The 14505-nt window shown below is 37.3% G+C and overlaps 2 protein-coding genes across 2 annotated transcripts; one reads left to right on the top strand and one right to left on the bottom strand.

Moving 5' to 3' along the window:
* The first annotated feature begins 2 nt into the window (after positions 1-2).
* On the top strand, positions 3-2136 carry ift22 (intraflagellar transport 22 homolog (Chlamydomonas)). Its single transcript, XM_042429103.1, has 5 exons — positions 3-91; positions 1003-1085; positions 1246-1332; positions 1464-1666; positions 1750-2136. The coding sequence occupies exons 1-5, from the start codon at positions 53-55 to the stop codon at positions 1896-1898; spliced, it is 561 nt and encodes a 186-aa protein (XP_042285037.1). The 5' UTR covers positions 3-52; the 3' UTR covers positions 1899-2136.
* A 36-nt stretch (positions 2137-2172) lies between these two features.
* Positions 2173-4352, bottom strand: LOC121908810 (ATP synthase subunit g, mitochondrial-like). Its single transcript, XM_042429104.1, has 3 exons — positions 4243-4352; positions 2914-3074; positions 2173-2374 (listed from the first exon to the last, which is right to left on the bottom strand). The coding sequence occupies exons 1-3, from the start codon at positions 4292-4294 to the stop codon at positions 2276-2278; spliced, it is 312 nt and encodes a 103-aa protein (XP_042285038.1). The 5' UTR covers positions 4295-4352; the 3' UTR covers positions 2173-2275.
* Positions 4353-14505: the final 10153 nt, after the last annotated feature.

Raw genomic sequence — 14505 nt, forward strand, 5'->3', positions numbered from 1 at the left:
TTGTCCGTTGAAGTTAGCTGGTCGGCTAATGCTCGACCTCCGTTGACTGGAAATGTTCAAAGCTAAAATACTATTTATTGGTCCCAATGAGGTAAGTAAACACACACCTCTTGTTGCAGCATATCCTATTTTTACTGTACGATGCTGATAGGTAACGTTTGAAAAATAATTTTAATACTGACACCGTAAGACAATGTGCTCCCTCCATGCTCAGCACTCTTTGCTTTGCTCACAAACTTCTGTTTTTTTCGGTGTCAAAACGGATAAAACATCAGGCAAAACATATTAGAAACACCAAAAGTGTTTGCTTGCACCAAATCAATCAAGTGTGATAGTTTTATATATGTTTGTAACGTTATGTGTGTTTATGTTAAGTTAACTGAGGTGTGCATTGGGGAGGGGGGGGGGACGCAAAAATACTTACAGTATTTCCATGTACTTCTACTCAACTGCATTTCTAAAGAAAATGTACTTTTTACTCAGCTACATTTATATGACAACTACTAGTTACTTTGTGGGTTAATATTTTACATAAAAACGTAAAATCAGCCTGTAAAACGCATTGTTACCCATGAGCTATAAAGTAGTGACCAGTTACAGCGTTAAAATGCTGCTTACACGTTAATACATCATTAATAATAATCTATATACTATATAATTTCATAATACTGAAAGATGTCATTCTTCCTGCATAATGAGTACTTTTACTTTTGATACTTTTAACATATTCAAGGCAAGACTTTCACTTGTAATGGAGTTTTTTTTTTTTTTACATTGCGGCATTGCTACTTTTATTAAGTAAAGGATGTTTAACAGCCTGACAGTCAGTAAGTAGTAGTAATAGGCCTTTCTCACTGTAGACATTTTGACTTGTTGCAACAGAAAAAGCACAGATGTGCACAGATTAATCTGGATGTGAAAAAGTAAACAGTAGAGAAGAATGGACCTTTTCCGAGTGTATATTTGTTGATGTACTGATTCTAAACTCTGTCTGTCTTTCAGAGTGGGAAAACGGTTCTTGCAAATTTTCTCGCAGACACAACGGAAAATGTGGGAGGCGAATACAGACCTACTCAAGGAGTCAGGTACAAAACCTGTGTCAACTTTACTGCTTCTCACCTGGTACAGACATCTGACCCAACTCATTAAAGCCTCGAGACGATGGAGATAACATCATCTAACAGAGTGCTTGCAGTTTCAATTTATCATAAAATCTTTCACTTAGCTGTTTTCTCTTGTTTCAAGGATACTAGAATTTGAATCACAACCTGAGGGCAGTGGTGACAACAAGACATGTGAGGTTGAACTTTGGGACTGTTCAGGGGATTTCAAGTAAGTTAAAAATCACCAACACATTTTGAAAGTTATCCTCTGTGATAAAAGGAAGAAGTGTTTTCTTTCTATCATTTATGTTTTATTTCTAGTGCTCGCTAATTCAGATAAAGCGCACTGTCTTTATACAGATTTGAATCATGCTGGCCTGCACTCATGAAGGACTCCAGCGGTGTGGTGATCATCTTTAATCCAGACGTTCCAAGTCACCTCAAAGAAATAGAAACCTGGCATTCAATGTTCATCTCCTCCCAGAGTTTGCAGGACAACCAGTGTCTGCTGATGGCTCATCACAAGCCCGGCAGCGCAGTAGAAGAAGGACGGCTGCCTTTAGGTAATCCCATTGCAAGTCACAAAGGTGTTGTATGATTTATGCTTATAATTTGTCGGCTAACAAGTTAATTCTTTTTGACGCAGCCTCGCATTTGAGCAGACTTCCACTTATTCACTCCAACCTGGAGGAGGAACCAGAGGACGTGAGGCAAGCTTTCTGCAGATACTTGGGAAAAGTTGTAAATACGCTTTCGGAAAGTCGAGAGCAAGAGGAGATGTCTATTATTACATAGAAAACATGCAGCTTAATGAGGAAGATGTTTGTTAGCATCTGCAATTTATAAGTGACATTCATAAACATTTCTCATTTATAAGTTATTAATTATACAGCTTTCTGTCAGTCAGCTGAGCATAACATCTTCCAAAAACTCAATATAGCAAATATTTCCCCACATTTACTTGTTTTTGTTCATTATTGTTGTCTTACATTTTGTAAATCTTTTGTGAATAAAATACAACCAAACTTGCTTATACTTTGTAAATAAATTCTCAAGAGACAAAATATACTTCTCAAATTATAGACATCTGTTTATTTATTGAAAATTTGGTGCAGGTTGTTGAGAATGTGGCGATTAGAAGTGCAAAAGGAAAAAAAAGAGCAGTCCCATATTTAGACGTTGTATCCAACAATTCCTCCTTTGCCGATGCACTCGCCAATGTAGAACCACATCAGCACCTCAGTGGTCACAAGTCCATTTCTTAAGGCATCCTAAAAAAGAAAAGAAAACATCTGATTTCACTCAAGAAAACTTTAGTCCCTAAAATTTGAGAAAGCGTTATTTTAGATTGCAAAATTAATCTCTTTGCATGCATACAATTATCATCCACAGAACACACACTCTGAATACACACACTAACTCATCTCATCATGCATCCAGGTCATTTTAATGCACTTCATCTCCTGCATTTGTGTAATTGTTAACTTCAGAAATCACCTGACATATTTTCAAATCAATCTTTTTATGTCATTGTGGTGTTTTTCCACTAATTCTCCCCTTGAGATGGTAGTCCCTCCCCACCCCCAATCGGTTAGTTGAAGATTATGTACGATTTTAGTCAACCAAGACTTTCTTTGGTTGACTACAGCCCTACAAATGATCAAGTATCCGTTTATTTCTACTTCATGCAGGTTTACTTTCTGTAGAATTAAGCTAATCAACAGTCATGTAATAATGACTTTTAAACACAGGGACACACAGGACACTTAACAGTGAAAACCACACAATTCTCAGACTTATATAGACTCACCTTTACTGTGGTTTGTCCCATGCGCCCAGCCTGGAAGCTCTTGATGAGGCCTGATGCGGCCTCTATGGCTTTGGGGATCTCAGCAGGGGATGGAGGGACGAGCTCCACCCGGGCATAGTGCCAGAAGGTCGCTAGTCGGGGTTTGGAGTATGTGACAGCGGCTGCATGTAATAAAACACAAACTGTCTTAGGTACAGGGTGTCTACATGTTTGAAAAGTCTTAAAATGCATTGATTTAAGTTTCCTCAAAAAAAGACCTTAGACGGTATTTAAAAGTCTTAAATTTCATTCTCAAAGGTCTTAAATATTTTTTCTAGCCTGTCATAGGCAGTAATGTTAGTTATAAAATGTTTTTTTTAATGTCATTCTTAGGGATGCACTGATCCGACTTTTTCAGTCCTGATACCGATGGGCATCGACTGATACAGAGAACTGATCTGATACCTATAAGCTGTATGTCACACTGAGTGGAAGAGACTGGGATCTTTCTCTTATGTGTAAGGCAACATCAGGCTTAACGTAAACATTACCAACTTTGTATAAGAAAATGTAACAAATAAATACATAGATATAAATTTACTGAATAGTTATTTATTAAAATAATGGTAGCGAATACCTGACCAAGCTATTTGAGTCAGTATCAGACTGATATCCATGACATCAGCATCGGTGCATCTCTAGTAATTTTTGGAAACTCTGGTTGGAAAATCTCCAATTCTATTGTTCCAGACCTCTGACCTTAAATTAATTAGTTATTTTTAATTGGTTAATCTATCCATCCATTCATCCATTGTTTTCTGCTTCTTAGCCACGTCCAGGGCATGATTAATAATTAATTATATTATTGGGAATGATTGTTATATACTGCCAAGAGGTAATTACAAACATGTGAAATAAATTAAAATAAACTTACATTTATTTCGCATTGCACTTGATAAATATTTCTAGCCCTTATCATCCTTAATGGTTTTTATTGGTGTTTTTCACACTTTGACCGTTGAACTGCATTTGGTGATATAAAAATGTCTTTGAAAAGTCTAAATGTTAAGTTGGTGAATCCTGCAGAAACACTGACAGTAGTTGAGAAGCAGACAAGTCAAAAGCCACTGAACCATGTCGACTAAAGAAAAGTTATCACAACTTTTTGAGCAAAACGTATTGCAGAGGCTGAGAAGAGTAAAGACACTTGAGGTTAGTTACCAGAGGTCACACTGCAGTTGTGCGGCTAACGTGACGTAACAGTTACTACAAGTAACAACATAGTAACACAGTTTTCTCCGCTAACGTTGCGTTACTTTAAACTTGTTTTAAAAAAATGAATAATCTTACCACCGACTAAAGAGGGCACTTTAGCGATCAGCTTCTGTGCTGCCTGCGCCATTATGAAGCGTTACCAGCAGGACACCGAAGAAGAAGAAATAAGAACAGTAGCTTGAGGAAATTCCGGGTTGACACTTTCAGAATAATACATTTTAAGAGAAAATGCGAAGACGCGTGCACGTATTTTCAAAATAAAAGGGCATATAAGAAAAAAAAGGTTGAAATAAACAAATAAATAAATAAAAATACAAATCTATGTCATAATTGAGGCACAATTTATTTTTCTGTCATGTGAGAGTAGCGATCATTACGTTGTTTCATCAATATTAAAAGAGACAAAATTCAATTAAAATGAGTCAGTGCTGTCAGTGACAGTACAGTGCCTTATATGGTTCAGACTTTAAACAATGAAAGCATACTGGCTGCTTCAAAGATTGTTATCTGCCGCTGGAAGAGCTAGACAAAACCAGATTTTTCTGAATGGCTATAAATGATAAGAGACACACATTGCTTCTAATCACAAAGACTAATAATTACCAGGGGAAGTTTTACGAAGTTTGGTCTGAATTTTTGATGTATATAAAGGAAGGAGCCTAACAGGATGCAAATATTCATACAATATGTTTTTTGGTTTTGTTTATTGTATTTTGTTGGTTTGTTTGGTTTTTTGTTTTTGTTTTTGTTGTTGTTTTAAGAAAAATGTGCTGCCCAAATTTTTGATCCATGGTGCCTCCTTACTTTTTATTTTTCACTTGTCTCCACAGTTTACTGTTTTTTCTTCCTGTACTTGTAGCTAATTGTCTTTGTCCGGATTTATTTTACTTTGTTTTATTCTGTTACTTAGTTTTCACTGATTTACTGCAATAAGTGGTCTTTTGTGTTTTGTATATATTGAAACATTTATGAAAAAAACAACTTTAATTACAGAAAAGTATATTGGCATATTTAATTTTAAATTCATCAGTATGCTTTTCCCTTGATGGAAATAAATGAAATGTGTCACATGTAAAGACGCGTTTCCACATAACCATTAATTTCAGGGAATATAATATGAACAATCTACATTTACATTGTGACATTTAAAGGTTTTCAGAAGATATAATTTGGTAAGATTGAGTACATGCACTAACATATCTCTATGTTGTGATATTTTGAATTAAAAACAGCCGTGGGGACTAAATTATATGCCATCTAATGATAAGAAGATCCAAAAATGACCTCACAAAGCGGGTTACCACAGCATCTGTATTTGTGTGTAATGTGTGTTAGACAAAGTGTGACTACGTTTAGTACGTGTAGCCAAAAGTATGATGTGTGTGTGTATGCGTGTAGTTTGTGTGTGTTACACGGATGACTCAGTTATTACTCATCGTTCTCTGACTCACCCTGCAGCCCACATAGAACAAACTGGTCCAGTAACAATTAACGAGAAAGACTGGAGGTTATACCTGCATTTCTCAGGGAAACACCCAACTTATGGTGCTATCTGTGTCATTTTCAGTTCTAAAGATATTCCTAATTTACTTTATACCTGCAGAGATATCTTCCACATGTGAGAAGACACTGTGATTAAAGCCATTTAACCTCCTAGGAACGAGAATATCTCAGTGTCCACTTAAATTGGACAACAGTTTGCAGACAGTAAGTGTATGAAGCAATTTCAGAAGTCCTATAAATACCCCAGAGATGTATCTCCTTATTCTGTAAATCTCTGCAAAATACAAGGCTAAAACAGGATTTAAAACAAATTACCAGCTGCCGTCTAAAAGGGTCATGTGGTGTAATTAGATCTTCCAGGGATAAATCACTAGAGGGTGCTCTCTAATAGGTTACATTTCCAGTTGGAGAGAGAACAATGTAAATGTGAGGAAGAGCAGATTTACTTAAAATTTAACCAATAAACTGAACTAACGTTCTGAAAAGGTACTAGTTGAACAGTACATGTGCAGTACTCTTTTTTTATTGGTTCACTCATGGAGTCCTTTTTCTTAAAGGGTCACATTTTTCAAGTTTGTCTTGAGACAAGACAGACTTGCATGCACATGCCCTTATGTATATTGAAAAAAAAGTTGCTTTGCAAAGTTGCTTGCTTTAATCATTCTTCCTGTTCATACTGACCATCAAAACATCCGTCCTAACATGCTTCCACTGGAAAAAATGGAGGAAAAAAATCCCATTGTGTTCGTTATGATTAGAGTTAATCAAATTAATGCGTGTAATGACATTCCCTCTTCAGACGGATAACACAACGAGGGAATTTCATACTAAAAAGAATGTAACTTTGGGAGAAGCCCACTTCATTTGTCTAATATGGACGGCTGGAGCTACATGTTAATTTAAAATTAAATTTTGGAAAGCTTTTTTGCACAGAATGAGGACTGTGGATTTTGTCCCCAATCACTTACATTGGAAGTGTATTTAGGAAGAAATATTTAAATGTAACAGAGGGAACAGGAACAATTACAACAAGCAAAAACAGATTCACTGTACACATGGCCACTATTGTTTTACGACAGAATTGAAAAAATGCAACCCTATCCTTTAATCCCACAGATCCTTTGGTGGTTTTATCATTACAAACTCATGTTGCACAAACACTTTTAGAATCCAAAGACTTTTATTTTTGAGTTCAACTCAAATTTCCACAGTTCCAAAAATACCAAAAATGTCAGAATGAATTAATGTAAAATGTCAATAGAGAAAAGCATCGAGAATTTTCCATTTGATGTAGCCATGAAAATGTCACCTTGGATTTTGGTCAGTTCCAGTGTGACAGCTCTTCGAAGCATTGTGTGGAGATTCAGAAACAACAGATACAAGTATGTGATATTGTCAGACATTGTTGGAAAATGTTTACTTGGAGGCTACACAGTCATTTTAAATTGAATATTTGGAGTGTTAAGATTAAGCACTAAAACAATACCAGTGATTTAGTTTAATGCAGAGAAGAAATCACATCAGGTAACTGTCCTCTTTAAAAGAATCGTTTGACTATTGACCAAAGTTTTGGGAAATTCTCGTATTTGCTTCCTTGCTGAGAATAGATGTGAAGATTGATACCACTCTGTGTGCTAAGTATAGAGCCAGCAGACAGTTATCTTAGCTCAGCATAAAGACTGGAATCAGGAGGAAACAGCTAGTCTGGCTCTGCCAAAGGTAGAAAAAAAAATCACTGACCACTGCGCCTGGCCAAGATATAGTCCAGCACATTAAACGCCAGTAAAACCACAACTTGTCATTCTTTCATGTTGGATTTTGTATGTGTTAATTAGCAAGTTTTAGAAGTGCTGGTAGGCACATTTTTTTTAAAACCTTTGGACAGAGCCTCGCTAGCTTCCCCTGCTTCCTGCCTTTATGCTAAGCTAAGCTAATTGACTCCTGGCTCTAGCTCCTTAGTTAGCACATAATCATGAGAGTGGTATTAATCTTATTTAACTCTCAGGGAAAAAAAGGATTTTAAACTATCAAACTATAGTCAAACTATTTTGTTAAGGTTAGAGCAGAATACATGTAAGGACAAAACTGAAAATAGCAATGAATGACTATTTTCTGGCTTTTAGCTGATACATTTATCCAGAGTACACAAGTGCATATTGAGACTGAACTTAATTTCTTACTAATGGAAAATGATAAGAAACCAAATTAAATGAGTGCACTTGAGATATTCCTGTGACCCTACAGCACAACCTTCATTCAATGGGATGTATTAGTTCCACACAGTGAGACAGAAAGGCTGTGTGAGTCATACAAACGGACTGAGACAGATAGAAGTATACATAGACAGACAGGAAGACAAAAACAGACAAGAAAGGAGGCTGTGGTGACTGAGTAAATCTTGCCTTTCATGGTCTAAAACTGCTAGTACATGCAGATGAGATTAAAACAAATGACATCACTGCCTAAGCCTTGGCAATCAACACAAACACACACATTTGGTGAAAGAACAGCAGTGCAGGCCAGTAATCAGTCTTATCCCTGCATAGGAAGACAGATAAGAATATCATCCAGTCCTGTGTGGACCTGTGGGGAAGTGTCACGTTGATTGCCAAGACTGAGGTGATGAAGTCATTTGTTTTAATCTAACATGGAGTTATTTCGGAATTTGAAACACCAAACAGAGTCTTTCATTGCATTCCTCTTTCTCTTCTTTCTAATTATCATCTTTATCCTAAGCTAGTCTTTTTCTCTTGTTTTTTTTCTCTCTGTGACTGTCTGTTTTCCCTCTATCTGGCCCTGTGCAGATCTAGTATCTTTGTATCCACACATGCAGACTGTGTAGATAATCCATCTGAAACAGCCTGCAGTTCACAACGTATAAAATCAATCTCAAATATGCTCTGATTAGATTTCGCTTCCCCGCTTGCAGCTTTTATCCGTGGGTTTCTGCGGTCATACAGCTGGAGAAGAGGATTATTGTGTGTGTTTGCACACTGGATAAAACTACAAAACCAGGAAACGTTGAAAACAAAGTTAGGTGTGGCAGAAAGAAGTGTGTTTGGCACATTTGTGATAAACATACATTTATTATGTATCCCAAAGTGGCCTAAGCTGTTTAGTGCAGATAGGGACACATTTCACTCTGTCACAAATGTGTAGAAACATACATCGGACATGTAGTTGAATGTGTCCGTGACCACCTCCCAATGTGTCCTGGGGTGCATTCACACCTGCAAGTGATCCAATTACCCAACACAGTAAGTGTGAACAGGGTCCCTGACCCTTTTCTTTGTGTCCCCATGTTTCAGCAAATTTTTTTGGTTTCACAGCCTGCAGCTTTACTTGCAGATTTGGTTCACTCTCATCAGCGTCCTCCAGCAGCAGAAAGCTGTTTTTAGTGACAAAGTCTTAAAACTGATTGTATGTTACCTGTCCAGCACCAAATTGCAGATAGACAAAGTTAGCAACTAGCTGGTGAACTAAGTGGAGCATATCGCAGCTAAAGAACCAGGAGTTGGTGGAGAAAAAACAGAAGGAGAGTGAATATTGGACTTACATTCATCATTCACCACAACTCAGAATGGATGCTAAAAATGCTCTGTCTGCTGTATTTTAAAACTGGTAGCTGTTAACCAACACACTGCTTGTTTCGCTGCATCCAAGTGGCCAAATAAATAAATAAATGCAAGTGTAATTATGCATATCTATACTAAATGTACACTCACTGGCCACTTTTTTAGGAACACCTGTGCAATCCAATGCAACAGCTCCTAATATTTTGCCCCCTCTTCATATAGGTTAATGGAGTGGACACAATATAAGGAACACCAATCAATATAATGCACCCCAGTACACCACCACCACCACCCACTACAACCTCAATAATAAAAATAAAGTAGAATTATCACCTTTCTGACAATGTCAACAAAAACTGAAAATGTATAAGCTTCGTAAATGTAGAATTTATGGCAGAACTGGTGTATTGGATTGCATTAGATTGCACAGGTGTTCCTAATGAAGTGGCTGGGGAGTATATGTTTTAAGGAATATGTTTGATCTTTTGTTTATACAGTCATCTGTGAAATATTTCAAAATTGTGTTGGATCCATCACTCATGAATATATCCCCCGTCTAGAGCAGCTGCTCTCCTTCTCACCAGGGAGCCACCTGCTCTAAGAGAGAGGTGGAGGTGGTGATTTCATTCTGAATGTGTTACACACAGCTGCAAACTGCTCCAACACACATTGGTGATACTGTGTTATCCCTAAAACACAGCATGATGTGCAAACAGCAGATTTGGTTTAATGTCAGCCAAACACTATCTAAACCTAAACTAAACCTAAATCAGTCAATATCACGAGAATAACAGGGGACACAATTAATTCTTGTTAGAATTGAAGCAGTATTTAGGGGCCAATTATGGCAGAAATCACAGCAACTTGTTCTCTGTGGACAGTGATGTGTGATTTAATGAGTATTGTAAGGAAAGATTACATCCCCCATCGGTAAAGGGACCCTCCATGGAGACACATTGAAGGGACTGACGTAACTTGTGTTAGTGGCTATAAAATAGGTAGATGGCTCAGTGGAGGAGTGTGATTTATTACCGGCACAGTTACTGCTAGAAGGTAGAAACCAAGCATCACAATTCTTAAATTTCTGGACACAACAGAAAGCGGCACAGTGAAGTTCAGCCATGCGTCCTTGCAAAATGGATGGACTACTATAAATACTACAATACCCAAGAGCCCTGTCCACCGTTGCTGTGCTAGTCAGAGGCATGAATCAGAGTCGTAGCGAATTCAAAACGCTTTATTGTTGCAGTTGAAAACAAAATTCAACCAAAATTGACCAAATAGCCAAATCTTTAGTGTGCGTGACAGAATTTTAAGCTTGGTGTTTGGATGTTTCTTGCCAGAATGCACCATGGGAGTTGTATTAAACTTTCACCTCAACGTTTTTTTTTTATGTACACAGGCTTTTACCTTTAACTTTTTATCAAAAAACCAGATAAATTCTACTGCAGTTGTGAATCTTCTGGACTGCAGATTTAACCAGGGAGGTTTCATGCCAATCAAAGTGGTAGAAGTTCTCCAACTGTGAGTCACATAACATTGTCTATGGGAAAAAAAACATTTACTTCTGGAGCCACCCAAAATAGCTCTGGAGCCAAATTAGTAAGCCAGTTTGCCAGGTCCCTAATGGGATAATAAGTTAACACAGTTTATTCAAGAGACATAATTTGTAGCTACCAACTGTCTGAAAACCATGCCTCTCTATTCCGGTAGAGCAGGGTTACATAAAAGAAGATGGTGCAGTACAACTATGGCAGCTTCATATAGAGCAGGTCAAGATGGTGTTGATCCATTATAAATGAATGCAGTAAAAACCTGCAACATATATCAAATGCAACCATTGCAATAAGTTGGCTAATTTTAAGATGTCAATGTACGCTCCACCTCCAATTTTGTTCTGCCTTGCTGCTGCTACACTCTTCACCTAAAAATTCTGCTATAACTGCTTCTATCACTCGCTGCTACCAGTGTTACTGTTTGTATAGCAGTTCAAAACCTTGTTCGCATGCCAACAGTCCAACGGTGTGGCTCAGCATGGCTTTGTGGAGGAATAATTGTGTTTGAACGGCACTCCCTATTGCTGGCCTTCGGTCACATTAGCTGCAGACCACAAATATACATTTGAGGCTTCAAACCCACACTTGAAGCTTCAGATGCATGTTTGCAGCACAGCAGAGTTTTTCTGTCCTGCTGTCGGACGACGCTTCAAATGAAGGCACTTCTTGAAAAGGCTATTCTCTGGTGATCCCTGCTTTAAACTTAAGTAAGTGTTTGCTTACTTTAGTTTAAACACACATTGCTTATTGGCTCTGTTCAGTCAGTATCTGTGTCTTTGGTAATACCAGTAAATTACAAGGTTGCCAATCCTGCTGTCTGTTTCTGTTTTATTGCTCTCTCGCTGATTTGCTTATCCATGATGTCATGGAGTCTGTCTGCCTGCTAATTTATGCTCTTACACTGCCGTCATCAACTTATGTGCAGTATGTTGGTATCCATTATAAATCCCTGGTAGTGACTGAGCTAATGTGCCTTTTTAGAACATGCCATATGATGTTTTTATGCATTTAATTTATACACTGGTGAAAGATTAATTCTCATGTTTGAGTATCATCCCTGTAATGGTTTTGAAATACAGGTTTCTGAGGTTGTTGATGTTGTTTTGTTTGTAGCTGTGCTCTACTGGATCAATGCAAACCATGTTTCTAGAATGTAATCTTATGTACATCATATATTGATTTTAGGATGTAAATATCACTATATTTTACACAAGGCCAATTCACAAAAATATATTTTCCTGTTATATTAGCTTCATGGGAATCTCATTTTGTCAAACGATAGATTTCATACAAAGATGGATGTAGCAAGGTGTGACGTCATGCATCAGTTTGCTTTGGAGCTGGTTTGAAGCCCAGAGTTGCAGCTGATGATCGGCACAATCTTAGTATTGACTATTTTTAGAGAGAAGCGGATGCTTTTTGAATGTGAGTCAGTTGGATCCAGCATCTAGCCGCCGTTGAGGCATTACACTTTAAGGTACTTCCACATTAGCCATGGTAGTTGCTGTTTGCTGAAAACACTGATGTACATACATGGCTGTTGCTATGTATCCTCCCCTGCATTCACCTGTAGGCAGTTTATTTATGTAGGGAAATGTCTTATCATCACTCCTCCATTTTTGCTACGCTGAGTTTGATGTTACTTGCAGATGTGATGATGTCAGAGCACAGACAATGCTGTAAACACATAATAATTATTTCCACTAAGTTGAACATGAACACAGTCTTTCTTTCCACAATATCAGTCTTAGAAATAACCTAGTAAAACATGCAAAACTCAAAGCCACAGCACTCAGCTAATAGAGCTAAGGAGACAAAACGTCTTACATACAGTCCCACTCAGGTCAGAGAGCACAGACGTAATCTTTCTCTGAGATTCATTAAGTGTATTTTGCACACTGGAACCAATTAAAGAGCTTTAAATTGCCTCAGACTGTATTTTGTTTATCTCATCCCTCATCCCAGCTGAATAAGAGAACACTCATAAAACTATTTTCGAAATGCCAGAAATGCTCAGATCTTCCTTTTAAAACACTGTTATTCCAAATCAGCTATTTAGCTGTTGTGTCACATTAAAAAAATAATGAGTTTGGGTTCCTCTGCTATAGGTGACAGATAGTTTGACATTTCAATCAAAGTGCAAATATTGAGTCATTAGACATTCAGATGTGAAAATCACAGCTGCTAAAAGAATAGCTTCTAGCCCGTCAAGTTTGTCCAACAACTCCATATTAAGTTGCATCTAAAAAAGAGCCACAGCATGTTTTATATTTGACAGTTTTGGCACAGTTAAATCACACATGAGAAATAATTTCTGAAATGCACTAGTAAATTTTTATGTGTGGAAATGCGTGTGATTCTACTCAGTCTGATTCTAATTAGTGATTCTACTATAATTATCGAAATTTGAGACCATGCGCTTGGTTCGGCTTTAAAACAGTCGCAAACAAGCTTGACACACACTTTTAAATGATTTATTTTTATATTGAATACAGATTGCTCACACACAGTCACAGACACACACACACACACACATACACACACACACACACATTCACAGACATACACGCAGACACACAGCTGTTGCTGTGGTTTTTCTCTCAGATAGGGAAGATGATCTGTTGTCACGCGAACTGGATTCTCCTTCGGTGTAGCATTACAGCTATGTTTTTCCTTGTCTTACTCACAAGATGTAGAAAAGCTCATAAGCTGGTGATGTATTAATTTTGTGTCTTTACATATAATGTAAGATAATAGTTATTTCTTTTGTTTTTTGCTGGCTATGCTGCTTCTGGTGTCAGAATACGTAGGTTTTCATTTGATACCTTCTGTATAGCTGGCGTGAATCTACCTGGGGCAGTAATATTTGAGCTTGTGGGAGTTGGTATACTGTATGTACCTGTGAAAAAATGAGTGTTATGTAAGAGTACAGTTTGTGTGGACTGGGTTTTGATGTATGTGTGTGTGCATTAATGTGCAGTGTTCGTGTGCTGACACAACAGGCCAGATGACAAACAATATGCAGGTACATGACTCACAGCTGCGGTATCCAGACGGAGAAAAGGAGCGGGATAAGGTGCTAAGAATATCTCCGTCTTTTGCAGCCAAGATGTAACAAACAACAGAAACATAGCCAAAAGATCACAGCTTTAAAGCATTATATTTATTTAATTTCACTTTAATCATGTTTTCACCTCAAAATTCATCTTTTTTTCACAGCTGAATTAAAAAAACTCTGACTTATGCACATATTTATGTACAGTATGTCCCTATTACATTATACAGAATAATGGTGGAGGTTAATATCTTTATGTAAGCAGTAAATACAGTATCAGATCTGGTAAGGAAGTCCAGTCTTAACCAGTTCTTTGTTGTCCAAAGAACATAATGATTACATAATACATAATGAGTTGTGATTTTATCAAACAAGCAGATTCCGGTTGGAACAGAGCGTGTTTTTTTTTTTATAGCAACCTCAATGAAAAGCCAGATTTTTAGAGTCAAAAGACATTGTATTGTTATTATATACTTGCTTCAGATAATAATAATAGGAAGATCTTGGCAAATATCCCAATTATGTTTCAAACACGCAAAAGCACAATATTCAGTCAGGTGTTTTACAATGCTGACTGAACTTAGTATCTTCTAGATTTGACAACATTCAGAGGCAAAGAGGCAGCTACAAAAAAGTGGCACAAGGATAA

This window comes from Thunnus maccoyii, chromosome 12 (assembly GCF_910596095.1).
Source record: "Thunnus maccoyii chromosome 12, fThuMac1.1, whole genome shotgun sequence".
NCBI lineage: Eukaryota > Metazoa > Chordata > Actinopteri > Scombriformes > Scombridae > Thunnus > Thunnus maccoyii.